This window comes from Vombatus ursinus, unplaced genomic scaffold (assembly GCF_900497805.2).
Source record: "Vombatus ursinus unplaced genomic scaffold, bare-nosed wombat genome assembly UNPS02009205.1, whole genome shotgun sequence".
Lineage (NCBI taxonomy): Eukaryota > Metazoa > Chordata > Mammalia > Diprotodontia > Vombatidae > Vombatus > Vombatus ursinus.
The window spans coordinates 26,268,245-26,296,070 of NW_020948983.1; the positions used below are offsets into that span (position 1 = coordinate 26,268,245).

Here is a 27,826-nt window from a genome sequence, read left to right on the forward strand (position 1 = left end):
CTAACATCTCTGGATATTGTCCAATAGGCTTAAACCACAGTCTGCTTCATGGTGAATCTGTCAGTAAAGGATTTGAAAAATCAGAGTAGGTTAAAAAAAACTCAACAAAATTTGCTAAAGATAAACTCATATAGGGAGCTAGCTTGTTTGGGAAACCTTTCCTATTAGCTGATGAGGCTATGGAAAATTTATTTAAACAGAATTTTAAGAGCCTTTTCACCCAAGTATTCTGGCCCAACATAGAGAACAGGTGGGCAAATACAGCCAAAAATCATGATAAAGTATTTATTCATGGGAAAAAAATTAATCATGAACCTGTAAATCAGCGTAAAATGTTGTAAAAAATGAGGCAATTGGGATCTACCATTATTCTGTAAGCTAGCTCCATGTTGGGCTTTCTCTTCATCCTCTTGAACTGATCTTCCCTTGATTCCCTTTGTCTTCTCTCTGTGTTTTTCTCTTCATCTTTTGCTTTTTTGGGGGGGGAGGGATACTTTTAAGGAAAAATAGAAGTTAGGTCTCAGCTATAGCTACAGCTTTTTAAGTTTATCACCATGCCCAAGACATGATACTTATATGATATTGTCAGGTAAAAGGGTTCAGGTCTTTTCAGCTGAGTTACTGTGGAATGGTCAATAATACTAAACTAAATCATCAAGCACAGGGCACTCAGGAATTAGGATTGTCACACTTAATTTAAAATTTAAAAAAATTTTTAAAAATTTAAATTTTTTAAAAAATTAAAAAAAAAGACCAGAGCTAGGAATTAAACCCAGGTCCTCAGAACCCCAAAGGATCCTTACAATCTGAAAACTCTATGAAATTGAGTTGTTCAACATTAACTTTTCTTTCCCAAAATGAAATGTCAATGAAGCTTGATTTCAACACAGCAATCATGCTCACAAGTGCCAACACCTTCCTGGTTGGGGGGGTGGGGTGGGGGTTGAAGAAGAAGTGATGCTGAGTTAGCTCTGCACTGACTAGCTGTGGAACTTTAAGTGACTTACTTTACTTCTCAGGGCCTCAGTTTCCTCATCTGTAAAATGAGGGAGTTGAACCAGATGGCCTCAAAGGGTTTTTCCAATTCTAAATGGATGATACTATGAGAACGCCAACATATGAGGAAGACAAAAATCAGGATTCAGGACGCCAGAACTAAGAGAAGTAAAGGGAACAGCAAAGTTGGTCTCAATAGACACATGGCCAGTGTAAAGGTGAGCACCTTAAGCAGTTGGCTGTAACAGGTGCTGAACACTCACCTGCATCCCACCTCCCCTACCATCTGACTGGCTCACAGGTCAACTGCGGGCAATCCATCTACTTCCCTGACCAGGGCCCTGGATGAACTGCACTGAAAGTATCCTCTGTTAGTGCCCTGCTTCTCAGACCTCATCAGTAATCTCTGCCTCTCTGACTGGAGGATGGAGCAAAACGCTCCTCCCCAAACCTCCACTTAAGGAACATGACCAGACCAGTCATCTCCTCATATCCCAGTTGGCTAGACTTTGTTGCATATCTCCATCATGGCCCCTATGTTGGGCACCTTCCCTTCTTACCCTTTTCAGCTTCCTTTTGTCTTTTGTGTATTGTCTTCATCCATTTAGACTGTAAGCTACTTGAGGGCAAGGCCTCTTTCCTTTTTTGGATTTGTATCCCCAGAGCTTAGAGTGCCTGGCACATAGTAGGCATGTAATAAATGTTTAATATCTGACTAGTGACTGGGAAGAAGGAAGAAAAAAAAAAGCAATCCTTCTGCAGTAACCACAAATGAATTGTGGATAATGGAGAGTAAATCATGCCATAAACGTTCCCACTTATTATTCATCACCCAGATCATCTGATTAACATATACCTTTTCAACAGAACTAAGAGCCAGAGTTGTTTGATGCTTAAGTTTGATAACACTTTAGTAGCTTAGCAATTTAAAAAAAATGCCATATATGTTCTTTTGACAGAGGACATTGAAACAAGAGGTCTTAGACGTTATCTAGTGCAGCTAGATACATACAAGGAAACTGAGGCCAAGAGAAGAGAAGTTATTTACCCAAGGTCACACATTATAAAGACCAGAGCTAAGAATTAAATGCAGGTCCTCAGAACCCAAAAGGATCCTTACAATCTGCAAACCCTATGAAATTGAGGTGATCAACATTAACTTTCCTTTCCTGAAATGAAATGCCAACAAAGCATAATTTCCAAACAAAGGGCAGGCATTTGCTACAGAGGCTTTTTTCTTGCTCAGCCCACCACAAACCACATTAAGAAATGTAAATTAGTCATTGCCTTCCCTTCTGTGCTTATGATCAGGACTGATTATCCTCAGTGAGGTCACTGCAGACCAGCGAGTGCCTATTAAATGGCTTAATTAGAGTCCAGCAGGACACAGAAGCAGATTTTCCCAAGGACAGAGTTCTCATCAGTTTGGTGTAGAATTCACAATCACTTATATTGGCAAAGTCATGTGCATACTGCTTTAACTTACAAAAATCTCAGCATTCCTAAGGCAAACTGCTGATTTCCTATTCTAGAAGAAACGAGTACAAAATTGATTTCCCAGACAGGCCCCCAGCATGAAGGCTATCAGGGTTGAGTGACATTTACCAGTTTGAATTTGACCTTGAAATACTGAAGTTGCTTACCCGGAACGCCTCTTTCCTCCTCTAGCAGGCATGGATCCTGCCATTCTCACCTGCCCTGTTGCCATGGGGGCAACAGGCAAAGTCACTGATCCAGGGATATCAGAAGCCATTTCTGCAAATTCAGAACAAAACTCCATTAGTTATCTATGCCCAAAAACAAGCAACAAGACATACAAGGCTCTCTGGAAGGACTATTAACTAGTTCAAGCCAAGGGACTAAGAATTTAGTTATTGAGAAAGTGGTTTAAAAGAGGAAATGTCACTTTCAAAGGGACCTCATGTTCAACTCAGAGAGTGAATGGGAGAATCTGACTTTCCCAAGCACTATGGCTGTTGCCAAATGAAGAAGAATCATCGTTTGTTGCTTGTAGTTATACAAGCATTGGCCAGTTTGCTGTGAAACTATGGCATCAAATTCCTTCAACACAGCTGGCTCCTCTTTGAGGTGAGATTCATCTTCCTGTCTAGAGGGTTTCCCCTTTGGTAGTCAGAGACCAAAATAATTCCACAGGGTGCCTCGCAAATGGTGAATAAGGTGTCTTTACAAATATATTAATGCATCATACAAAATCTTTAATTTATACCCAGCAAGTAAAGGATTCCCAAGGAGGACCTGGCTTACTGCTTAGGGAATGCAGAGAACTAAAAGGATTTTTAAAAATAAATTCTAGTGGTGCTGTGCAGTCCTGACATATTTTACACATCCCCTCTATGAGAACACATATATTTGTAAGCAGTACAATTGTTCTGATTATTGTTTCTGAGAATGACTTCACGAGAATTTACTTGTATTAGTTCAACTCTCACTCAGGGATATAATGGAAGTGATAGCTTAAAACAATCCATTTCAGAAAGGCATTCAAGGATAAACAAAGGAATCAGCGTTCAAGTTAAAAGAAAAATAATGTCATGGTATGTTGACAGCACAATACAAGAGGACCTGGATAATGTGCATACTGTTTGTCTGTATGAGATCTAATTCATTCCTACATGTCATACTTCCTCCCCAAACAGCAATCTGAAAATGAACCATGTAACTGTCTTCACTTAATAATGTCAAAATGCATAACATTTTGTAAATACTATATGACTGAAGGCCAACTTGAACAGTTCTACTGGAGTCTTTCATAAAAGAATAAATGTTCCTATGGAACTTTGAGTAGTATGAAGATGCCTACTTTTCCCTATTTGCTTTTTACTGGACCTCTGATTGCATTGATCCAGGGTGCTCCTAGTAAGGAACATTCTTTATCCATACAGGTGATTACCTTCTCTGAAACTTATAGTTTTAGAGAATTGTCTGGGGTACTCAAAGGCCAACTGATTTGCTCAGGGTCATATAATCAGTATATGCCAGAGTTTGGATTTGAATTCAGACCTTTCTGACTGTGAGGCCAGCTTTTTATTCCATGCTATTTCTCATTTATAGTTCTTGCTATACTATAAATAGACACTAAAATTTATATTTAAATAATAATCTCTTCTTTAAAATAATTCTCTTTAATTTCTCACAAATTTGCTTTATTTTGGGTAGCAATAGCTCTAGAACAGCAATGTGAAATTAACAAACAGATAATCTAATAGTTATATTACTTGAATACCCTTCTGGTAAAAACCGTTTATTTTCTAAAAGATGGAATGAAATACACTGCTTGCAAACTGAGGATGAAGTTACTGCATCAAACTATTGGGTTGGATCTAGATCTGGACAAATTCAATATTAATCTAAGTAGTCTATAATCACACTCCCATTCCATCACCTCCTACAGTCCCAAGATCATTTAAACGTTTAACCAATTTAGAGAGTTTTCTGTGGTTGATAAGTAATGCATTTTGGTTATAAATGGCTTAACAAGTAAAAATCAGCAAAACAGTGGAACATCATTGCCATCAACGAGCACTTTCATATATAAATCCTTGACATTAACAATTAGTTTTTGAATATGGGTAAAGAATGATATTTGGATTTATGGATCATTAGTTGTGATACATCAATGGCAGGCTCTTGACCAGCATTAGAGTATATCTGACAAATGAATAATATATTTGCCTGGAAATCTGCAGATATGATTAAAACTATCTTTATATATTAAAATGGGATGGCAAAGACGAAAGATTAGCAGATATAATAAAGGAAGAAAAGTAGTAAAGAAGCTCAATAATTTACAAGAGGTAATATCTATCTAGGAAAAGGGAAAATAAAAAAGTGCATGGACTCAATAATCAGTGTAGAGTTGTTAATGCAAGAAAATCAGCCTGACAGCAAAGGTATCATTGAGATTTGGTGGGGTGACTGATGACTGAAATCTGGCAATGGAAGGATGTGCACTATTCAGAAAGAGATTAGATAAAAGGAACACTGGAATATCACTACAGTTAAGAAGATATACTCCTGTGAGGGTATCCACAATCTAAGAGGATAAGTATACTACATAAGTATAAGATATTAGATAAGTATAATGGAAAATGTTTGGGTGAAGAACAAATTTGGGGTGGGGGAAGTGACAGGAACAAAGGCAATGTTGTGGGTAAAGTTGTGGGTATTACAAACCACACAACCATAAGTAGAAAATGAAGGTGAATTCTGAAAGTAGTTCACAAAGTTGACACAGAGGTATGACACAGTTTGCATGGATGACTTCAACCACCTGGGCATCTGCTAGAGAGTTCTCTTTGCTAAAAGCACAGAGATTAATTTCACAGTTGGTAAATTTTAGACTTGTTTTTGCTGATAACTTCATTTTTTAGGCATTTACAAAGAGTTAGTTATTTGGGATATTAGCGATAACAAGAGTAAGAATATTTCTTCCCAATACCTCAGGGGCATACTCTCCACTATTCTACCTCAAACTCTGAAGAGAGTGGGCTCAGATTTAATCCAGTTCCTATGTAGCACTTGGTCCTCCCAAGTTCATATCCAAATTTAACATCTTTGTGTTAAGTCCCAAAGAGGCATCAATGATGAGCTGGCTAAAAACACCTGCATAGATTCAACTCTCAGAAAAGGGGAAGGGAATAAGAATTTAGATGGCACATATTATGTGTCAGGTAATGTGCTAAGCACTTAAAATATTATCTTATTTGATCTTCACAACTATCCTGTGAGGTAGGTGCTATTATTATGCCCAATTTTCAGTTATGGAAACTGAGGCAAAAAGCGATTAAGTGATTTGCCCAGGGTAACACAGCTAGCAAGTATGTGGAACCAAATTTGAATTCAGGTCTTTTTTATTCTAGGCCAAGCACTATGCCCATTGAGCCACCAGCTACCTCTAAATGACTCTCAATGGCTCACTCTCATGGCCTTTAAAAATCACAAGGTTGTAGCCTTCAATTTCCTTCATCAGATAATATATAGCAGGAAAAAGTCAGCTAGAGAAGACATCAAACCAATAATTTCATTCTTCAAAGGGAGCCTTCATTCTGAAACTCTGGGTAGGGCTAGAACCTGTACCTGTGATTTCATTAGTGTAGGGAACTCTGAGGGGAGGAAATGCCCTTGGTCTATAATTTATAATCTTAGAAAGTTGCCTAGAGCACTGACAGGTGGAGAGATTTGCCTAGGATCACATATTAGGAACGGTATTTGAACCCAGGCCATTTCCGGCTTCTAGGTCAGCTCTCTCTCCATTATGCCACACCCAGCTAAAAGTAGAACATGAACAATGAATTCTAGCAGTAGATCATGATGATACCATAGTCACAGAAGACTTTAACTTTCTGGATACCTGCTGGAAAGCTCTCTCAGCTCAAATCACTTAAATTCCATGACAAATTAGGAGGAACAGGTTGCCTAATTTGAAATACTGGGAACATGAAGGGGAATTTGTTATGCCATTTTAGAATTCATGGAATATAAGGAGACATAGAGGGCAGAATAGAGGCATGATGGTGGAGTGAAAGGTCACAACTGCCAAACATCTCCTAAAAACTCTCCTACAAAATTACCACAGAAAACACCAAACAGAATTCTGAGTAGGAAAGCCAAGAAAAAGTCATATTAAAGGTTGCAGTTCTAGTACAGAGAGGATTAGTCACAGTCATGAGGTAGCAGGGGCCCTACCTGTGTTAAGGACCAAGTGCAGACCAGGGGACAGTGACCAGACCTCTCTACTGATCACACAACACCGGAAGCCCCAGCTGTAAGACTGAGCTGTGCCAGTCATCTCCCTTAGAGGTGAACAGAGCCCAATCTTAACATAAAGTCCAAAGTCAAGAAATAGGCTGGAAAAATCAGAAAACAACAAAATAAGACCCTGACCATAAAAACTTGCTATGGTAACAGGGAAGCTCAAGACACAAACTTAGAAGAAGACGATGACCTGAAAACACCTACAACCGAAACCTCAAAGAAAAATGTAGATTAGACACAAACCCAACGATAATCCCTAGAACATAAACAGTTTTTTAAAAGCAAAAAAAAAAATTGAAAATCAATAAGAGTAGTAGCAGAAATTATAAATGAGTGCTATGCAGGAAAATTATGAAAAGAGATTTGACAGTTTGGTAAAAGAGGCACAAAAATACTAAAGAAAATAACTCCTTAAAATTCAGAATAGTCCTAATAATAAAAGAAGTACAAAAAACTACTGAAGAAGATAGCCACTTAAAAATCAGAATTCACCAAGCGGTAAAAGAAGTACAAAACCTTCTTTAAAATTATAATTGGTCAAATGGAAGCTAATGACTCCATCAAGACATCAAGAAACCAATAAAACAAAGTCAAAAGAATGGGGAAAAAAGAGGATGTGAAATATCTCATGGGAAAAACAAGTGACCTAGGAAATAGAACAAGGAAAGATAATTTAAGAATTATTGGACTACCTGAAAGTCATGATCAAAAAAAGAAGAGCCTACATATCATATTTTTTAGAATTATGAAGGAAAATTGCCCAGTTATGGAACTAGAAGGCAGAGTAGAAATGGAAAGAATCCACTGGTCACTTTCTGAAAGAAATCCCCAAAGGAAAAATCTCAGGACTATTATAGCCAAAATCCAGAGCTCCCCGGTTATGCAGAAAATACTGCAAACAACCAGAAAGAATAATACTGTGGAGCCACAGTCAGTATCACACAAGAATTAGTAATTACCACTATAAAGGATTAGAGGGCTTGCAAAGTGATTTTCAAGAAGGCAAAGGAGCTGGGATTACAAACAAGAATAAGTTACCCAGCAAAACTGAGTATATAATCCTGTAGGAAAAAAAAAACCAAATGATACTCAGTAGCTGTGTGACCCTGGGCAAGTCATTTAACTCTGACTGCCTCGCAAAAAAAAATAAAATAATAATAGTAAAAAAGGAAAAAAAGAAAAAAAAATGGACATCTGATAAAATAGAATTCTTCCAAGTATTCCTGATAAAAAGACCAGAGTTGAACAGAAAAAATGACATTCAAACAAAAGAGTCAAGAGAAGCATAAAAAGGTTAATATGAGTGAGAAATTTGAGAATTTATCAAGCTTAAACCATTTACATTACCATATGAGAGGATGATACAAGTAACTCTTAAGAACATTATCATCACTAGGCCAGTTAAGAGGAGTCTTTTTAAACAGAGAGCATAGGTATGAGTTTATTATCCTGGGATGATCTCAAAAGAAGAATGGAAAGGTGAGAAAGAGGGAGAAAAAAGGGGAAGGGAAAGGAAGAATTGGGAAAATTATTTTCATAAAAGAGGCACACCAGGAAGAGTTTTTACAATGGAGAGGGGAAAGATACATGGTGCGGAGGAAACAGTCGATGCTTGAACCTCACTCTCATCTGAACTGGTTCAAGAAGGGAAGAATATACACACTCAGGTATAAAAAATATCATCTTAGACAACAGGGGAGTAGGTGGGGAAGGGGCCAAGAGAAAGAGGAAGCAGTGATAGGAGGGAGAGTAGATAAAGAGAGGCAGTGGTCAGAAGCAGATAAGGAGGCACAGTAGGATACTTACCCTGGATTTTCATAGAATCATAGAACCAATGATTTAGCATTCAAAGGGTCATTGGACATCATCTGGTCCAAACTGCTTATTTTACAGATAAGAAAACTGAGTTGTGGAAAAGTTAAATGGCTTCCCAAAGCTCAAACAGATTAGTAACAGACAGGCTCTGAATAAAGCCCTTCTGTACTTAGATTTGGCATTCTTTCCAATTGGCCATGCTTTACATATTATTCATGAGTTTCTGGAGTTTAAAAAATTCACCTGGTGGCTAACCTTCTAGTGATGAATTTCTCTGAATTTAGCTATCATGTCTGTAAATAGCCAAATGGCTTTCATGTGGAAGAGGGATTAGGTTTGCTTTGCTTGGCACCTGAGGGAATGACCAGGAGTAATGAGTGGAAATTGCAAATATACAGATTTAGGTTAGACAGAAGAAAAGATGCCCGAGAAATTAAAGCTGTCCAAGAGTGGAATGGCTTCTCTCAACAGGTATGGAGCTCCCCATCTATGGAGACTGGATACACTCTTGTTAGGGATGCTATAGAGGACACGGATACTCAAATTTGAGATGAAATCTGATGTCTTCAAGGTCCTTTTTAACTCTGGGATTGAATGATTTTACCACTGCAGAAGGGTGCTATGTTCTAAACATACAGAATCAAAGATGTATCTATCCTTGACAAGTTCACAAGTTCTAAGACACATTCATTACTTGGAGTTCAAGAACAAAGAATTAGAGTTCAAAAATAGCTAAAGTTGTGTTATTTTTTTTTTAAATCCTCTCAAATAAAAAAAGATTACTCCATCAGTGAAAAGTGAATTCATTTAAAAAGAGAAGCATCATGGTTCTAGAGCTGGAAGAGAGGTTAGAGATCTTCTAGTCCAAATACCTCACTTTACATATGAGGAAATTGAGGCCTAGAAGGGTTAAATGACTTGCTCAAGGTCATCCAGGTAGTACATGGCACAGAAGAAAGTAAGCACTTTTGGGACAGCTAGGTGGTACAGTGGATAGAGCACCGGCCCTGGAGTCAGGAGGACCTGAGTTCAAATCCGGCCTCAGACACATAACGCTCACTAGCTGTGTGACTCTGGGCAAGTCACTTAACCCCAATTGCCTCACCAAAAAAAAAGAAAAGAAGCACTTTTCTATATATTCTATCTTTAATACCCTTTAAGAATGAACCCACAAAAAACTGAAACCAAATCAAATTCAAAACGAATTTCTCTTCTTAATGGCTCCTGCCAAAATCAACAAAAGCAGATGAAATTCATTTACAAGCTGGGTGACTTTGGACAAGTCTCTAGACCTCAATTTCCTCATCTGGAAAAATGAGGTGGTTAAACTAGATAAACTTTAAGGTCCCTTCCAACTCTAAATTTATGTTTCTACGATTATTCTCCAGAAAGAAAAAAAAACAACTTTAGGCTTCTTAGGCAAGCTAATTCTAGGCAGGTAAAGCTATTAGGCCTTTGTCTCAGAAGTAATAACTAAAGCCAAAATAAAAAGGCCTCCCAAAGAATTTATTTTCAGCAGTCTACACCAGCACTGAAAATAAAATACTGATGGGCAGGTAAAGGAGCAGATAAGTCAGAGCTCACTCTTCAAGCCACAGTTCAGTGACCAGACTGGCCTAGCTCCAGGTCATGACAGCATCCATGGATCTATTCCAGACTTTAAGTGTTTCCAAGTGAAACAAAGAGAAAATCAAGCAACATTTCCTGGAGAAGTAGCATTCTTCAAACACCTGAATGGCTATCTTGTGGAAGCAGCCACAGAGGTATGGTCTTGGACCAAGAGGTAACAACCACGAGAAGCACATTTTATCTCAACATAAGGAAGAACATGCTAGCAACCAGAGCTATCCAACAATAGAATGAACTTCCTCATGAAACAGTGATTTCCCTATCTTTGGAAGTGTACAAGTAGACGATGGATAAGCACTCATCAGCTATGTTATACAAAAGATTCTTTCACCCTTGTTGGGAGGTTGCATTAAGATCTATTTCATTATGTAACTGAAGTCACTTGCAAAGATAGTATCTCCTGTGAAAAGAAATGAAAAATTTCCAGAATAGTTGATTTTTTTTCAGAACTGTCATTATACAAACATTCCTATCACGATTCCTGCCTACTTCACTCCCCCTACCACCAGCCATTTACCTAGTATGAGCAATAAAATCATTTTTATAATTCTATTACTCACTCAGTGGGGGAGAGAGGAGATGAATATGGTAGAAGCTGGTAAAAAAAAATAATAAAAGTATCCATATGCAGAAATATATGTTGGCCATAAGCATTCCCCATCTCTTAAAATATAGCACCAAAACAGCCTAATGAAAAAGAGATTGACCCAGTCATTGTCACTCAACATTGGGAACAAGCAATCCTGGATTCTGCTTCTGTACTGACCCCTGATTCACTACGAATCCCTGGTCAAGTCACATTGCTCCATTCTCTTAATCAGATTTACTTATAATGCAAAGTGAGACAGAATCATTTACCTTTATAAAAGGAATTCCCAAATTATCTGAATAGTAAAATATACCATTAATTTTGCAAGTGTTCATAAGCATCATTCTGACACCAAAAAAAAATCAATATACTTCTTTACAAGTATATGCACCAAAGGTAGAGAAATTAACTTAGAAACACTGAACTAGATCCTAGGTTATATGGAACGTTTTATAGAAAAACAGAAGAGAAATGCAGCTTTAAAGTATACTGACTTCCAAAGCAGAGTCCACAATCTCCTGAACACCAAGGCACTTGGAATGTCAAATCTCAAATGGCTCCCCAGGTGGAAGAATCTTTAAATCTTGGCTCTCCCTAACTTGTAGATTCATAATGTTTCAATAAGCAACAAAGTCAGATCCACTCTGGTTAAGCCTTGTCCTGTTCCATCCCTGAGTCCTACTCTGATGAGATAGTACTGAGACCTTAACTTTGGATTTGAACTTGGACCTTGCTCTTCCTGATACTGGGTCTGAACCCCTGAGCTACATAATTATTTCTGTTTTGACCTTGGACTTTCTAGTTAATATTCTTGCACATCCCTAATTAATCCACCTTTGTGAAATTACATTGTGTTTTTAATGATTCCAAGTTACTCCCTATAACAAATGTTCCTCTTTTTACTAACAATATTCATCTGGTAACATTGTATTTCCATCTCTATTTTTGTTTTTCTCTATCTCATTACAAAAGTCTTAGTGCAGTTTTAAGTTTTAATGTATGTGTGTGTATATATGTACACAGACATTTATACAACTGTGCCCATAATATATAAATATATGTGTGCATATGTATATATTTCAGTGTATCCAAAGAATTAATATTAAGGTCACCCAAACAATAATAAAGAAATGCATAGTAGGCACAAGAAGGTTGCAAAATACTACTGACCAAGAATTGTGCAACAGAAAAAGCCTGAAGAATATCATCAGATGGAGTCTGAATGCGGATCAAAGTATTTACTTTCTTTATTTTTCTTGGGGATTTTTTGTCTGTGTTTTCTTTTACAACATGACTAACACGGAAATATATTTTGCATGACTGTACATGTATGACCCATACCAAATTGCTTACTGTTAGGGAGGGGTGGGAGGAGGGAGGAAGAGAGGGCGAGAATTCAGAACTCAAAAAAAATTTAAAATGAATGTTTAAAACTGTTTTTACATTGGGGGATTTAATTGGGGAAATATTAAATTATTTTTTAAAAAAAGAACATGTGAGAGAGATAAATGATGATGATAAAAGAAAGTGAACCTATTATGTGAAGTGCATGCTGGGATAATTGATAAACAATCCACGAGCTGCACTGGTGTCCCTGAAATGTCAGGATAACTGAAGGAAGGTCCCTAGCATGTTGAGCAGAACCCCTGTGAAGGCCCTAAGGGAAGACAGAAATGAGTCACATAGGATGAAAGAGCTTGGATAAGCTGTAGTTTGTACTTGGAAAGAGGGTCACCTTGATGAGATTAAAGATTGTTTAAAGTGTTCCTTCCTGTGGGCTCCCCTCTTAGATGCCTCCAATTATCTAGAGATCTACCAGAAGTGTCAAACGCTTAGTTGGCAGGCCCCATGAGGCACACAATAGTCCCAAAGGTAGCATGAACAAGAATAAAATGCAATTGGAAAATATTTAGCAAAAGAAATAAAAATAAAATAAAAATATATAATAGCACATTTTAAAACGAAGTCAATATGCAATCTACAGAAATCCTATCTACAGATTAAATAGATTTTTACTCCCTCTGAATAGTCACATTGAGCTTCTTCCCTAGTCTTAAGTCTTACAGTCCAACAGCACAGCCACCACATCACCTCAGAGGACCTGCAGCTGTCCCTGACTCTTAGCCTCTGCTAAGCTGCTGCAGTATTATCTCACCTATATTCCACAGGTTATCCCTTGTTATATTTGCTAGGAACTGACAAAAAAAATGGGGAAGTCAGAACCTTGGACTTGCAGATGAAACATCTTTTACCTTGCTTCCTATAACATACCCGAAGCAAAACTGGGGTTTCTAGGTAGCTCATTACAATACAGGAAGACATTCAGGCTTTGAATTTCTAAAAAGCACTGAGAAGTATTGAAAATTTAGAAAACAAGTAGAATCTATTCCAGAATTGCAACATCCAGTTTTGTTTAAGAGTTGAGAACTTGGTGTATCCAACATTCACATCACCCTCAAAAATAAGTCAATAAGATACAGCATCTGTTACAATACAAGCACAAAAAAGCAATGTGAGGTACAGAGAATTAAAACCCAAAATTCAAAAATTAAGTATCAAAAAATGCTAATACCTGTTAAACAAAACCAAAGATCTTACCAAGGCTCTTTCTCAATTAAACAAGGAATAGCTAGAGCTTTAGGGTTACACATGGTACAGAGAAATGATTGCCCCCAAGTGGCAGTGGTGCTTAGAAACAACAAAAAAGAGGAATATGTATCAAGAATCCCATGAAAGGGAAGGGACAGAGACTCATCCCCACTCAATCCTCCTTGGTCCAGAGGGCAGAGGTGAACTAAGTGACCAACGATAATCTTTAGAAAAAGTAAATTCCAAATTAGCTCAGGTTAATCATTTGAGAACTTACTTATTCAATTAATGAAGAAAGTTCTCTGTAAAATGTATAAGTATGAGTAGTTATTATTATTTTTATTATTACCTGAAAGTGATAACAAAAAGGCCCAGCATACTTCCAATATGCACCTTACATAATGGAAGAATCTGGTCCTAAATTCCATTTTATAAGTAAGTAACACAATCAAAAATGGAAATTGGGTTTCCTAGCTTTTTACTTAAGGACCTAGTCTCTAGCCAAACCAAAACCTCCAAAATCTAAAGGTTAGATTGTACAGGTAGATATTTATGCTTTAACTGGCAGATCAAATCAATTTCTGCTACTATAGCATCCTTTCCAAGGTTTGCCGTGGTTATCAGCAAGGAGAGGAATGTAACTGACAATAGTATTTCCAGGTCAGAAGCATCCCAGTGAGCTCCCCATCTCTATCCCTTTCCCCATCCCCAACCTACCCACCATTCTCAGCTCCTTTATTCTGCTCCAGTGATCTTGAAATTGTTTGGAGGAGCTGAGAATGGTGGGTAGGATGGGAATGATAAAAGGGATGGGGGTGAGAGTGATAACAATAATGATTCTCACCACTTAAGTAAAGTGGAAACTCCCTTCTCATAATAAAAAGGTTGGAGATGTCTAAGTTAGACCATCCTGCCAGATCTGAAAAAGTTATCTTCTTTAAAGACATGTTTCATAAATCCTCAGAGTTCAACTTAATTAAATTCAACCAGCATCTACCATGTTTATGGGCCCTGTTCTAGAAGCTGGGGATACAAAGATAAATATAAAACTCAGACAATGTCTAAGGGACACAGATGTGATGATGAGGAAATAAGTGACTTACACAAGATCTCACAATAGACTAGTGACACAACCAGAAGCAGAACCTAGATCTCTTCATAAGAAGAGGGAGCCAGAATTCTAGCAATTCTATTATAAAAATGCCTTGAGTTCATAAAAAAGGAAAATATAAACATTGGCTATTTCCCAATAAACCTACAACTTTAATCTTTCTTTCTGTATTGTAGAAACCCTATAGAATAAAGGCGTTTAACAAGAGCACAAAACTAGCAATGAAAAGACTCGGGCTCTAGTAGTGGCTTTGTCATTATGTAGCTACTTAATAACCTTGGTGAAGTCACCTCCACTCTCTCAGTTTCTACCCTTCTCTAGAAAATGGTGGTGATACCAGTCTTGCCAACTTTACAGAGCTCCCATTAGGATGAAAAGAGATCACGTATTGTGAAAATGATGTGAAAAACATAACACATTTGACAAACATTAAGATGATGCAATCCTAAACTGCTTTTGGAGGGGCTAAGGAATTTCTGGGAAGAAATAATTGGTCCCAAGAAAATTCATTCTCTCCTGTTTTCAGAGGGATTTAAGTCACCAGAGTGTCTTGAAATATGTGCCCCCATCAGCACAAAACTTAAGGAAATGTCAAGGTCACGGCTTCACTTCAAACCCATGTATTCCTTCTTTTTGACTCATTCTCTGTTCAGCCACAAACTACCTGGCTACCATGTGTCTTTATCATATGCCAAGTGTACAAATCAAGACAGAGAAGATCTAAGACCATCAACAGCAGACAGGCGTCCATGATCCCCATGAAAGATGGCATCTCTTATTTCAGAATTAGCAAAAAATAAATAAATAAAAGGCTTTCTTGTTCTTGAACAGAAAGTTAGAAGGTTTTGTACTCATATTTCTTAAAACAGCATGAGCCAATGACTTTGAAAGCTTCCTTATTGCATGAAAAAATCTTTGTCAGGGGCGCCACATTTAGCAACAGACCCATTTCTATTCTAAACATTGACATACCGAGATAATCCACTTGGAAAAAAATGAAAGTTGAATGCTTTGCAGATGAAATGAATGTGAAAACTAGAATAAGATGTCTGGTCATATTATGCCTTTGTGTTAATAAGAGGAAAAATATCAGTGTCCTGTATTAACAGTTCAAATTATTTTTAAATTATATGACAACTTCAACAGCAGAACTAGACATGCTATTTTGAAAACAGTAAAAGACAGCTATGATCCAAAAGCTCCCCAGGAAATGATGCTTTTAACCAAATCACACCATTTTTCCTCAGTCCCCATAAGTCTTAGAACAATTACTCTCACATAAAGATCATTAAATATTACAGCCCTACCTTTTTCAGAGGAATTAAACCAGGGTAATAATTCTTTCTTCTGACCAATACCTTCTTGTGAGACTATGTTATCCGTGTAGTGAAAATGTCAGAAACCTCTGGGAGGAAACGTAGCCCCATTTGTATTCTGCTCAGAAAATGTCATCACAGATCTGTTTACCTTAACTGTGGACCATGATTCAGCCAGTGACAACCGTCTTGCATACTGATCAATTTATTTGCAGCAAATTTTTTTCAAACATTAACCATTTAGGTTCTGAAAAGTAGCTGCTTAGATTCTTTTTTTCCAACAACATGCATTTCTCTAAGAAAATCAAAATTTTTAAAAAGCAGGCTTCTCAAGAGAATATTTCAACAGAGCATATAAACAATTCTCTCCCTCTCCCCATTCTGACTCCAAATATAGATTTCCCTTTAGATTATGGATGGGAAACATAGCATGGGGTTTCTTCAGGAGAATGACTGCCTTCACTGTGGAATGCTTTCATTTCCACCAAGCAAAATACATTGAAATAGAACAGCTGTGTCTCATGAGGCCATGAGGGCCATCTTCTCAAACGCCAGGGGCCAAACTGCCTACTCTATATCTTTGGGCATTGCATTTAAGGTGATTAAGGTGACATGCACAAAATTATGTCATTTGGGATGGGAAATAGCTGTCTTGCAGGAGGCAGGGGTATCTGTTATGCAAATGTCCACTTGGGTACTAATGGACTTCAAGAACTTTGAATATTTCAATGACTAAAATATTTGAAACGCTTTCAATACCAGTGGTTATATTCCTTTCTCCTTTCCAATTCACACTGACCTCCTAGGAACAAGGAAATAGAGAATTTGAAGGCTTGTGTCCTGTTCTACAGCAAGAAGATATGCATTTCACTGAGAAGATAGAGCCTGGCCCTGGATTCTAAATAAATACCTGATTGGTTTAAATTTAGGAAGGAACTTCCAATGCAAATAATCCAGTCAAATGGTCTGTGAGGTAACCTATTGGAGAGCATAGTATACTAGAAAGAGTGCTGTCCTGTGACTCAGGAGAATAGATTCTGGTCCTTCCACTATCTCACTATAGGACTTCTCCTCTCTCAGCTTCATCTCCTTCATATGTAAAATGAGGAGCTAGACTAGATAGTCTCTAAGGTACCTTCCAGTTCTAATGTTCTAACTGAGATTATAAATCATAGTCTTTAGCTTCCATCAAGGTTCATTTCAGATGTCCCCTCTTTGGTAAAGCCTTTCCATATTCTCTAAGTTGTCAGTTGTCTCCTTCTTCAAATTATCTTGTAAAATAATTAAAATAACTGTATATGTGGCATCCCCCCCACCCCCGCCCACCACTCCCATCCCCACCTGGGCTGGGCTGTTTCAGTCTTGTCATTGTATTCCAAGAACTTATCACAAATCCTGACACATAGGCACTAAATAAATATTTGTCTAATTATATTGACTAACGTTTTTCACTCTTACAAAAAGGAAGCAGTCATGTCATCTCTGTATATTCTACCTCATGGAAATTTACCTGGCCTGTTCTGTGTAGGTTGTCAAAAAACTAGGAAGTTCTCAAGCTTTAAGTGCCACCAGACACCTAAGAAGTGCCCAGTGATGCCATCAATAGGTCTATTATGTAAACAAGGGAAAAAGAAGAACAAGAAAGGTTGTGGAAAAGTAAAGAAGGAAAGAATGACAGAAAAGGGAGAAAAAGTAAAGCATCACTTATTGGCACCAATACCTCAAGTGGCTTACTAAGATAGCCTACCTTGAAAAAGTCTGTATTTTTTAAAAAGACAAGACGGAAATGCTTCATAACCCCTGTCTTCAGAGATTAGTCTTATCAGGGAGATTAAATTTATTTATTTAATCATTTATTTAAATTAGTTAATTTAATTAGAGTTAAATTATAAAAATACAAGCTAGTATATGATTGCCAAAGCACTGATAGAGGCAATAAGTGCCCCCAGACAGTCTAGACTATTTGCTTTTTTTGCTAATTTCATCCTGCCTTCTCTAAGAGTCTCCATGTCTTTGAACAAGCCATACATTACAGCTGCAATAAACACTATCTTTTGACATTCTTCAAGGATGATGCTGTTGACTTTCCCCAGAAAGCCTCCCCTGACTCCCCAGCTAGAAGTGATCCCTTGCCTCCTTGAATTTCTCAGGCCTTTCAGTTTGAACTCACCAATGCACATAATTAGTCTTTAACTCATATTATAGTTGTCAACATATTGTCATTGCACCCCATAACTAGGCTGCAAATGTTCCTGAGGGAGGGGATTGACATTTTTTATCTTTCCATTGCCAGTTCTAGCAGGATGTTTAACATATAGCTTTGATAACATTTAATAAATGTTTATTGAATTGAATTAAGTTCAGAGTTGGATCAGATAATTTCTAACTGGGGAGATCAGGGAATTTTTCAAGGAAGAGATGAGACTTGAACTGAGCCTAGCCTTGCAGGACAGGATGGCAGAGAGGAGGAACATTCACAATATGGGGAAGGCATGGACAAAATTGGGGAAAGAGAGAATTTCTAATAAGCTCAGGGTAAAGCAAGGATGTCCATTAGTACTACTATTTCCAGGTATGGGGGTTCATGCTTCTATGTTCTCCTGAGATTAGGGGAGGCTGAGGCTGGTGATTCGCTTCAGAAGTAAGACTAGAGCCAATTGAGTATCCACACTCACTATGGCACCAATATAAAATAAGTCATCAGAAGGGGAGGGGGGCAGGGATCAGATTGCCTAATATAGGACAAACCAGCCCAAGTTAGAAACATAGTGGTTCAAAGCTTCCATTTCTATCAGTAGTAGGACTGGGCCTATGAAGGATTGCTGCACTTCCAGCCTGGGCAAGATGTTATTTTGCTGTTCAGTCATTTTCAGTATGTCAGACTCTTTGTGACTCCATTTGGGATTTTCTTGGCTAAGATACTAGAGTGGTTTGCCACTTCCTTCTCTAGCTTATTTTACAGATGAGGAAACTGAGGCAAACAGAATTAAGTGACTCACCTGGGGTCATACAACTAGTGAGTGACAGGCAGGATTTGAACTCATAAAGATGAGTCTTTCTGATTTCAAGCCCACCTAGAAACCCAGTCTCCCCCTCAAGTCCTCCAAACTCATTAGTGTCATTTTATATAATGGCCAAAATGGTAGCCATAGTAATATGAAGAAAGTAAGGAATAAACACAGGTAAAGAGGAAACAAAATTACAACTTTTTGCAGATGACATGAAGATTTACTTAGAGACCTCTAGTGAGTCAACTTAGAAATTAATGGAAATAACTTCAGCAAAGTTACAGGGTATGAAATAAATCTAAATAAATCATCAGTATTTCTGTATATTACCAATAAAACCTAGCAGGGAGGAAAAGAAAAATCCATTTAAAATAACTGTAGAATATATAAAATACTTGAGAGTCTACTATTTAAGAAACAAATATGAACTATATAACTACAACTACAAAACACTCTTTACACAAGTAAATATGGATCCAAATAACTAGAGAAATATTAATTACCCAGAAAGAGAACAAGTCAATATTTTTAAAAAGACCACACTACCCTCATTAATTTGCTTATTCAGTCCCACATCAAACCATCAAAGATTTCTTTACAAAGCTAGAAAAAATAATAACAAAATTCATTTGGAGAAACAAAAGGTCTAATGTCAAGAGAAATAATGCAAATAGTAAGAAGGAAGGGGGACTAACAATATGAGATCTCAAATAATACTACACCAGTATTCATCCAAATGATTTGATACTGGTAAAGAAATTGAGGATCTGGGGCCAACATGGTGGAGTAAAAGCAGTGACTTGCTTGAGATCTCCCCTAAACCCCCCAAATACCTATAAAAAATGAGTAGGGTAGTTGGAGGGAATACATACATACATATATATATATATATATATATATATATAGAGAGAGAGAGAGAGAGAGAGAGAGAGAGAGAGAGAGAGAGAGAGAGGGCAAGGGTGAGTTAAATATGAAGGGATGATATTTAAAAAATAAAATTAAGGGGTTAGAGAGGATTGTACTGGGAGGAGAAGAGAAGAGGTAGAATGGGGTAAATTATCTCATATAAAAGAAGCAAGAATAAGCTTTTACAGTGGAGGAGAAGAGGGGGAAGGTGAAAGGGAATGAATGGATCTTAACTCTCATTGAATTTGGCTTAAGGAGGGAATAACATGAACACTCAACTTGGTATGGAAATCTATCTTACCCTACAGGAAAATAGGGGGAAAGGGGATAAGGGGGAGGGATGATAGAAAGGACAGCAGATTGGGGGAGGGGGAATCAGAAGCAAACACTTTTGCAGAGGGACACGGTCAAAGGAAAGAGTTAATCTATCACAACATGACTATTATGGAAGTGTTTTGCATGACTCCACATGTATAACCTGTATCGAATTGCTTGTCTTCTCAATGAGGGGGTGGGGAGGGAGGAAGGGAGAGAATCTGGAACTCAAAGTTTTAAAAACAAATGTTAAAAATTGTTTTCACATGCAACTGGGAAATAAGATGTACAGGCAAAGGGATAAGGAAATCTATTTTAACCTACAGGAAAACAGAAGGAAAAATGGTTAAGAAAAAGGAGGTGATAGAAGGGAGGGCAGATTGGGGGAAGGAGTATTCAGAATGCACACTGTTTTAGAGTGAGGGAGAGGATACATGAGGAGAAAATTTGGAACTCAAAATCTTGTGGAAGTAAATGTTGAAAACTAAAAATTAATTAATTCATTAATTTAAAAAAAAGAAATTGAGGATCTGAAAAGATTAGGTAGTAATAGGAACAACAACAACTACCATCAGCACAATGATAATGATGATGATGATAGCATCTATATAGCACTTTAAGGTTGACAAAGAACTTTACAAGTATTATCTCATTTGATCCTTACAATAGCGTTGGGAGGTAGGAGCTATTATTATTTCCATTTTATAGATGAGGAAACTGAGACAAATAGAAGTTAAGTAGCTTGCTCAGGGTCACACAGCTAAGTGCCTGAGGCTGGACTTAAACTCAGGTCTTCCTGACTCCTGGTCCAGTGCTCTATTCACTGTTCCACCTAGCTGTTTCTTGCCATAGGAAAGGAAGGAGATAAACATAAAATTTCCTAGCAATTATTTTTATTTTTTTAATTTTCTTTTTATTATAAACTTAAAAATCATTAACAAACAAATGGCTTTTAAAGAAATTATATATAATTATATATTATCTATATGAACAATTTATTATATATTATATGTATGTACATACACATATATGAAATTAAGATAGTAACAAAACTACTACATTTGATGGTGTTGCTTTCTGCATTTTTTGTTCTCTTTCATGCATTTAAAAATGTTTTATTGGTTATCGAGGGAGGGGGATTTAATCACTACCCACTAACGCAGCAACCCCAACTCCTCTCCCCAGGTAGAAATATTCTCCTGTAACAAATAAGTATAATCCATCAATGTACTGGTTTGTTTTTCTGGACTATTTAACAACTATGGTTGTCGAAGGGGAGAACCAGATGCTTCAGGTGGTAATGGATTCCCCATCACTGAAAGTCTTTCAACAGAGACTAATTGACTATAGGTCCCTGGATTTAAAATGAGAGGGGCCTCGAGATGCATCTCCTAATTTTTCTCCTTAAGAATGTGGCAGATGCAATTCCTAGTCAGTCATGGATTGAGCAAGATGATATTCTGGGTCCCTTCCAACTCAGATTCTATGACCCTGTGAAACGGGCACCAGTATACACAGTGTTCTTTAGATGTGGGTGAATTTAAAATTTCCTTTCCTCCCCACTATACGTGCTTCTAGGATTATACATGCTTCTAGAAAAGCCACATTATTCTCCCATTCCCAGAATGTAGTCAGGAACATCTACTGGTATACCTTGGAGATTCTAGTCTGACACTACAACATAAATTTATTCTAAATATTACAATTACAGAAAGAAACAATTTATACAGTGTTTTTAAAATTATAAAACACTCTCATATCCATAATTTCATTTGACCCTCACAGCAATCATGGAAGAAGGCAAATCTGGTTTTGTGACAAATGGGTTACAATTTACAGATGAGCAAAGAGGCTGACAGTCAGAGTGGTGGTATAATAAAAACAAACTGGACTTGGAATCAGAAGTCTTGGGCTCTAGGTCTGACTTCCTCACTTACTGATTGAATAACCTCAATTAAATCAGTTAATTTCTTAGGGCCTCAGTATCCCCATTTGTGAAAAGAGGGAGTTGGATTAAATGGGACAACCCTAGGCATATATTCCCTGGTGTGACAAGAATTGTAATACTTTTTATCAGGTTTAAGTATAATTACCTTTGATTAAACAAATAAAAGTATTGGTCTGGATAAAAAAATCTTAATTTATAAAAAAACCAGTTTTTTCCCCTTTCCTTTCTCCTTTTCTTTCTATTCCCCTCCAACACTGTCTGACATCAATTTCCCTGCATGATTTTATTTTTGCTTGTAGAATACACATTTATAGAGTTAATTTATAGAGAAAGCATACTAAGAATGCATATAAAGCTTAAGCCTAAGTATCAGTATGTATGATTGTAATAGTGTGATATAAAAAGAAATCTAATTAAGAGAATTGTATGCTGAGTACATTTTATGTAATCCAAAAGGGTTTTAAAATATTAAGTAGTGTGATTCTCCCCTATCCCCAAAATGAAATCCAGTCCTTAGATTTATACACATTTTGTGAGTCATGGTTGTTGTCCTGACCCTCAGAAAATCAATAAATGGTTCTAGTACCATGGGATCCACTTTAAAACATGACAATATTATCCTATAAATCACTTCCCTTTTTGGGGGCTTTTGTTTCCTCACATGAAAAATGAGAGGGTTAGAGATGACATCTGAGGCCCCTTATCAGAGATCTTTTCATACATGCTTTCATAAGGAGCCTCTCTGTAAGACCACTATATTCCCCTAATCCTTTGGGAAGATCCAGCAATGGCCAGTAAGGTCCCTTCTTAGGGACAGATGAGATAATACAGCAAAGGCTCTTTGCAAACCTTAAGACTCTATGTAATTATTTAGCTACCATTGTTGTTACTGCAGCTTTAAAGATCTATGAATCTAGAAGTGCTTTTTCTAGGGTCAGTACTCAAACACAACTTCAGATTCTGAATTCAACAGCTCTGACTTTGACGCAAATTTCAAAAACATCCCTCACCTTCATTTCCCCTCCTCCTCTCCTGTTCCCCATTAGTGTATTGTCTTTCCCTATTAGACTATAAGCTCCTTGAAAGCAAGGACCCGGTTTCTTTTAGCTTATATTTGTATTCTCAGCACTTAGCACAGTGCCTGACAGATATTAAATGCTCCAACAATTACAATAAAGTAGACTGAGGCACAAAGTTCCAAGTACAATTGATTTATTAGTAAAGCACATATTTACCAATACATAGGATCTCAGCTTCCCTAGAAAAGGTAAGACCCCGAATGAGGGGGACAGTTTTCTTTTACAGTTTTGAAAAGTACAGAAAATAGGAAGGTTAGCATCATAGATGGAAGGAAATATGACTGGATGGAAATTGGGAATGAGGGGTAACAACAACCCCCTCCTTCTTCCTGTGACTAAGAAATGTTCATTGTTGAGGCTAGCTGCATCTGCAAGGACAGAGATAGCAAACCAGACTTCTTTGAATAACAAACCAGACACCCCTGAAGGATAGCTTGGCAGTGTAAAGACACTAGACCATACTCTCTGGCATCCACCTGCATCCTTTAAGGGTGACAGATTTCCTTGACACAAGAAGAGAACAGTGATTAACAGGAGAACTGGATTTCTAAACTTAACTCATTACAGGCCAGCTGAGTTTCGAAACAAGATTCAGAGACAAAGAATCATGACTTGGGAGTTGCAGGACAAAATCAATTAACTGTAAATATGACCAATTTTTAAAAAAACAGAATCAATCTGATTATTTCAATACTTGATAAATGTTTCTTTTCTTTTATACTTCTTCAGGCTTCATCCTTTAATATTACTTCTATCCCCTTCTCCCAGATTCTCCTTCCTTTCCTAGCTTTCAGGTTGCTAATGCCTCTCAGTTCCCCTACTATGCATCTGACTACTCCTCGTAAATCTCTTTTTCTGGGTCATCATTCATATCCCTCCTTCTAATTGGAGGTGATCACATTCTAATGAGGAACACAATGGGCAAATAACTATGTATAATATATACACATACATATATGTCAATCAGGTTGTCTCAGAGGGAAGGGATTGGTAGCAGAGGAGTCAAGAAAAGCTTGCAGAAGGTGGTATTTGAGTTAAGTCAGAAGCCTGAAGGCCAAGGTGAGGAAAAGAACCATTCTGCGAATAAGGAAGAATAGTAGACTCAGCGTGGAGGTGGAGTACCTTCTGTGAGAAACAGCAAGAATGCCAGTGTAGCTAGATTGTAGAGTGCATCAAGGGGAGTAAAGTATAAAGACAATGGAAAGGTCAGATTGTGAAGAGCTTTAAATACCAAACAGAAGATTTTATATTTGATTCTTGGGATAATAGGCAACCACCTGAATTTATTGGGGGCAGGGAATGGTCAAATCTACATTTTGGGAAGATCACTTTGGCAGATAGACAAAAGATGGACTGGAGTGGGAAGAGATTTGAGGCAAAAACTAACCATAAGGCTTTTATTATTATTGTTATTGTTATTAGCAAATAGTAGTAATAGCTAGCATTTAGTGTTTAAAGTTTGCAGAGTGCTTTACAAATTTCTCATTTTATCTTTACAACATCCCTAGAAGAAAGGTGCTATTATTATCCTCATTTTGCAAGTGAGGAAACTGAGGCAGATGGATATTAAATGACTTCCCAGAGTCACACAGCTACTGAGTAGCTGAGGTTGGATCTGAACTTGGATCTTCCTTACTCTAGTTACAGTGTTTTACCCCTTGTACAATCTAGCTATTGATGCAATAGCTTTTGCAATAGTCCAGATAAGAAATGATGATGGTCTATACAAGGGTAGTGGTTGTGTAAGTGTAAAGAAAAGGACATTTGAGAGTTGTTGGAAATTTTAAAATGACAAGATTCAAAAACATATTGGAAATAGGAGGTGAGTGGGTAAGTTGAGGATGACGCTGAGTTGTGAACCTGGATAACTGGACTGTAGTGCTCTAGACAATAAGAAGGAAGTTGAGGAAAAGAGAATGTTTCTTGGAGAAAGAAAATTATTTCTGTTTTGGACATAGAGAGTTTGAGATGTCAATGATACAACCAGATGTCTAAAAGGCTTTCTGTTAGAGAGAGAGAGAAAGAGAGACAGAGACAGAGACAGAGAGACAGAGAGAGACAGAGAGACAGAGGAGAGAGAGAGACAGAGAGACAGAGACAGAGGAGAAAGAGAGACAGAGAGACAAAGGAGAAAGAGAGAGAGAAAGAGAAAGAGAGAGAGAGAGAGAGAGAGAGAGAGAGAGAGAGAGAGAGAGAGAAAGAGAGAGAGATCAGGGCTGTATATATACCTAGAACAGGAATCATCTGTATAGAGAATTTTGTACAGTTAAATCTATGGGAACTTATGAGATCACCCAGCACTATTGCAGAGAGGGAAAAAAGAAATGTAGCCAGGACAAAGCCTGGAGGAGCACCCACTGTGACTGTGATAAAGATCCAGCAAAGGAGAAGTTCAGCATGCCAAATGTAAACCATAGGAAGGTTGTTTGGATCAATAAAGAAACACCAGATAACTCGGTCAACTGGCCCTTGGTCTTCTTGGACTTCCCTTTCCTTAAAGTCAGCAAAGAGAAGTCTTGTTGCAAATGTTTTTTTTTTATTCTTGTATTTATTAGCTTGTGATATACCTGCTCTATTATTCACTCTTGAACAGAAGAGAAAGTTTCCTCAACCTGCACTTAAGTACTGTACAAGTGATAGGAGAGTTCATTAAAAGCTCTTTTAATCATTTCCAACTCTGATGACCCCATTTGGGGTTTTCTTGGCACAGATACTGGAGTGCTTTGCCATTTCCTTCTCCAGCTCAATTTACAGATGAGGAAACTGAGGCCAAAAAGGTTAAATGATTTGCCCAGGGTCATTAAGCTAGTAAGTGTCTGAAGCCAAATTTGAACTCAGGTCTTCCTGATCCAGTCCCTGCTCTATCCACTGCCCCACTTAGCTTCCCCAGCATTTATATATCACCTACTATGTGCCAGATACTGTGCTAAGCACTTTACAAATATTAGTTCATCTGATCCTCACACTCCTGGGGGGTAGGATGCTATTATTATCTCCTTACAGTTGAGAAAACTAGGGCAAACAGAAGTGAAGTGACTTGTCCAGGGCCACATAACTAGCAAGTATATGAAGCCAGATTTAAACTCGGGTCTCTCTGATTCCAGGACCAGTGCTCTGTGCTCTGTGGCGCCCCCTAGTGTCCCCTTGGAGGCAGAGACTTTCATTTTTAACTTTCTATCTCCAGCCCCAGAATAGTCCCTGGTACATAGTGCTTAATAAATGCTTTGATTACCTTCTGAGGCAGTTTTGAAATGTTTTGGGTGAGATAATCAACCTATACAGAAACAGTAAATTTTTAAATGGTCAACTCTCTTAAAAATATAAATTCCACAAGTATATATCAAGTGCCCACTATGTGTGTTAGACCACTGGGACACAAGAATAAATGCAGAAAAAAGGTCCTTGCCCTTAAGGTGCTTACAGTGGTGTACAAATTAACTGGGATAAAATAATTAAATTTATCCACTTGTACAATAAAGCTTACAACTTTTTACATCTTCAAAAAAACTTAGTATGAGCTATGTTCTTTTATTTCAATCACTTATTTTACACATTTATGGCACTGAATTAACATTTTAATGCAAATTCTTCAAGTCTTCAACATGAAGCCACACTTTTATCACACTGGTTATGTGACTAGATATAAGCATGTCTTTGATGAATAATCCATTTTTCCAAGTCTAGCCTTGATGATAACCTGTAGGTTTTCAAAGAACTTAAATAAGGTGAGTTCTCAGACCACTGAAGCATGTTAATCATCATTTCTTGAATACATCTCTTAATCTTTTGTTATATGTTGGAATGTAGTAAAAGGTATTGCAGTATAATTCTGAAAGAATTCTATTTATCAGTAAATCAATAAGTTTATCAGAGTTCATCATTCTCTAAGAGGGGAAAATACATCCAGATTCAATGGAAGTAAAAAAATCTCCAAAACGTTTTTTTAGGGTAGATGTTTTACAGTTTAATAAAGATGCCCAGATCTTATGGGCAGACCTGGACTTCTTCTAACAACAGTTCTGGTATACAACCTTGAACAAAAAAGAAAGCTGGGGGGTGGAGCCAACATGACTAATATGGAAATGTTTTGCATGACTACACATGTATAACTTATACAGATTTGCTTGCCTTCTCAATGCAGGGGGGAGTGTGTGGACAGAGGAAGGGAAAGAATTTGACCCTTAATGTTTTAAAAACAAATGTTAAAAATTGTTTTTACATGTAACCGGGGAAAAATAAAATACTAAATATTTTTTTAAAAAAGTAAGCTTCATTAATAAAAATTACCTTTTCCTAGTTTTCAGTACTCCATGACTGTCTTGCCCATCACTAGTGGTTTTTCTTCTTAGTGATGGTTAGCAGCTGGTTTTTAAAAAAAAAAGGGGGGGGCAGCTAGGTGGCACAGCGGATAGAGCACCGGCCCTGAAGTCAGGAAGACCTGAGTTCAAATCTGACCTCCTACCAAACATTTGATACTTACTAGCTGTGTGACCTTGGGCAAGTCACTTAACCCCAATTGCCTCACCAAAGAAAAAACAAAACAAAACAAAAAAAAACTGGTCTTTTCACTGTTCTTCCAACTTCAATATGGAGGTACCAATTAAAGTTGCTCTAGTCACTGAGAATGTCTGATAGTCTTTGCTTATTTTCTCAGGATTAATTAAGCTGTTTCACAGAAATAGTTTATAGGTTCTTGGCTTTGTTTTCCACTTTTGACTATTCTTTTCACTTCTGTTCTCCCTCTCCTGTT

At 37.4% G+C, this 27,826-nt stretch overlaps 1 protein-coding gene across 1 annotated transcript in view; it reads right to left on the reverse strand.

Annotated features, from left to right (window-relative positions):
- Positions 1–27,826, reverse strand: part of ARNT2 (aryl hydrocarbon receptor nuclear translocator 2) — a 265,547-nt gene that overhangs the window by 193,531 nt on the left and 44,190 nt on the right. The window contains exon 2 of the mRNA XM_027851908.1: positions 2,640–2,751. Coding sequence (XP_027707709.1) covers positions 2,640–2,749 — 110 coding nt within the window. The 5' untranslated portion in view covers positions 2,750–2,751. The remainder of the gene's footprint in view (positions 1–2,639; positions 2,752–27,826) is intronic.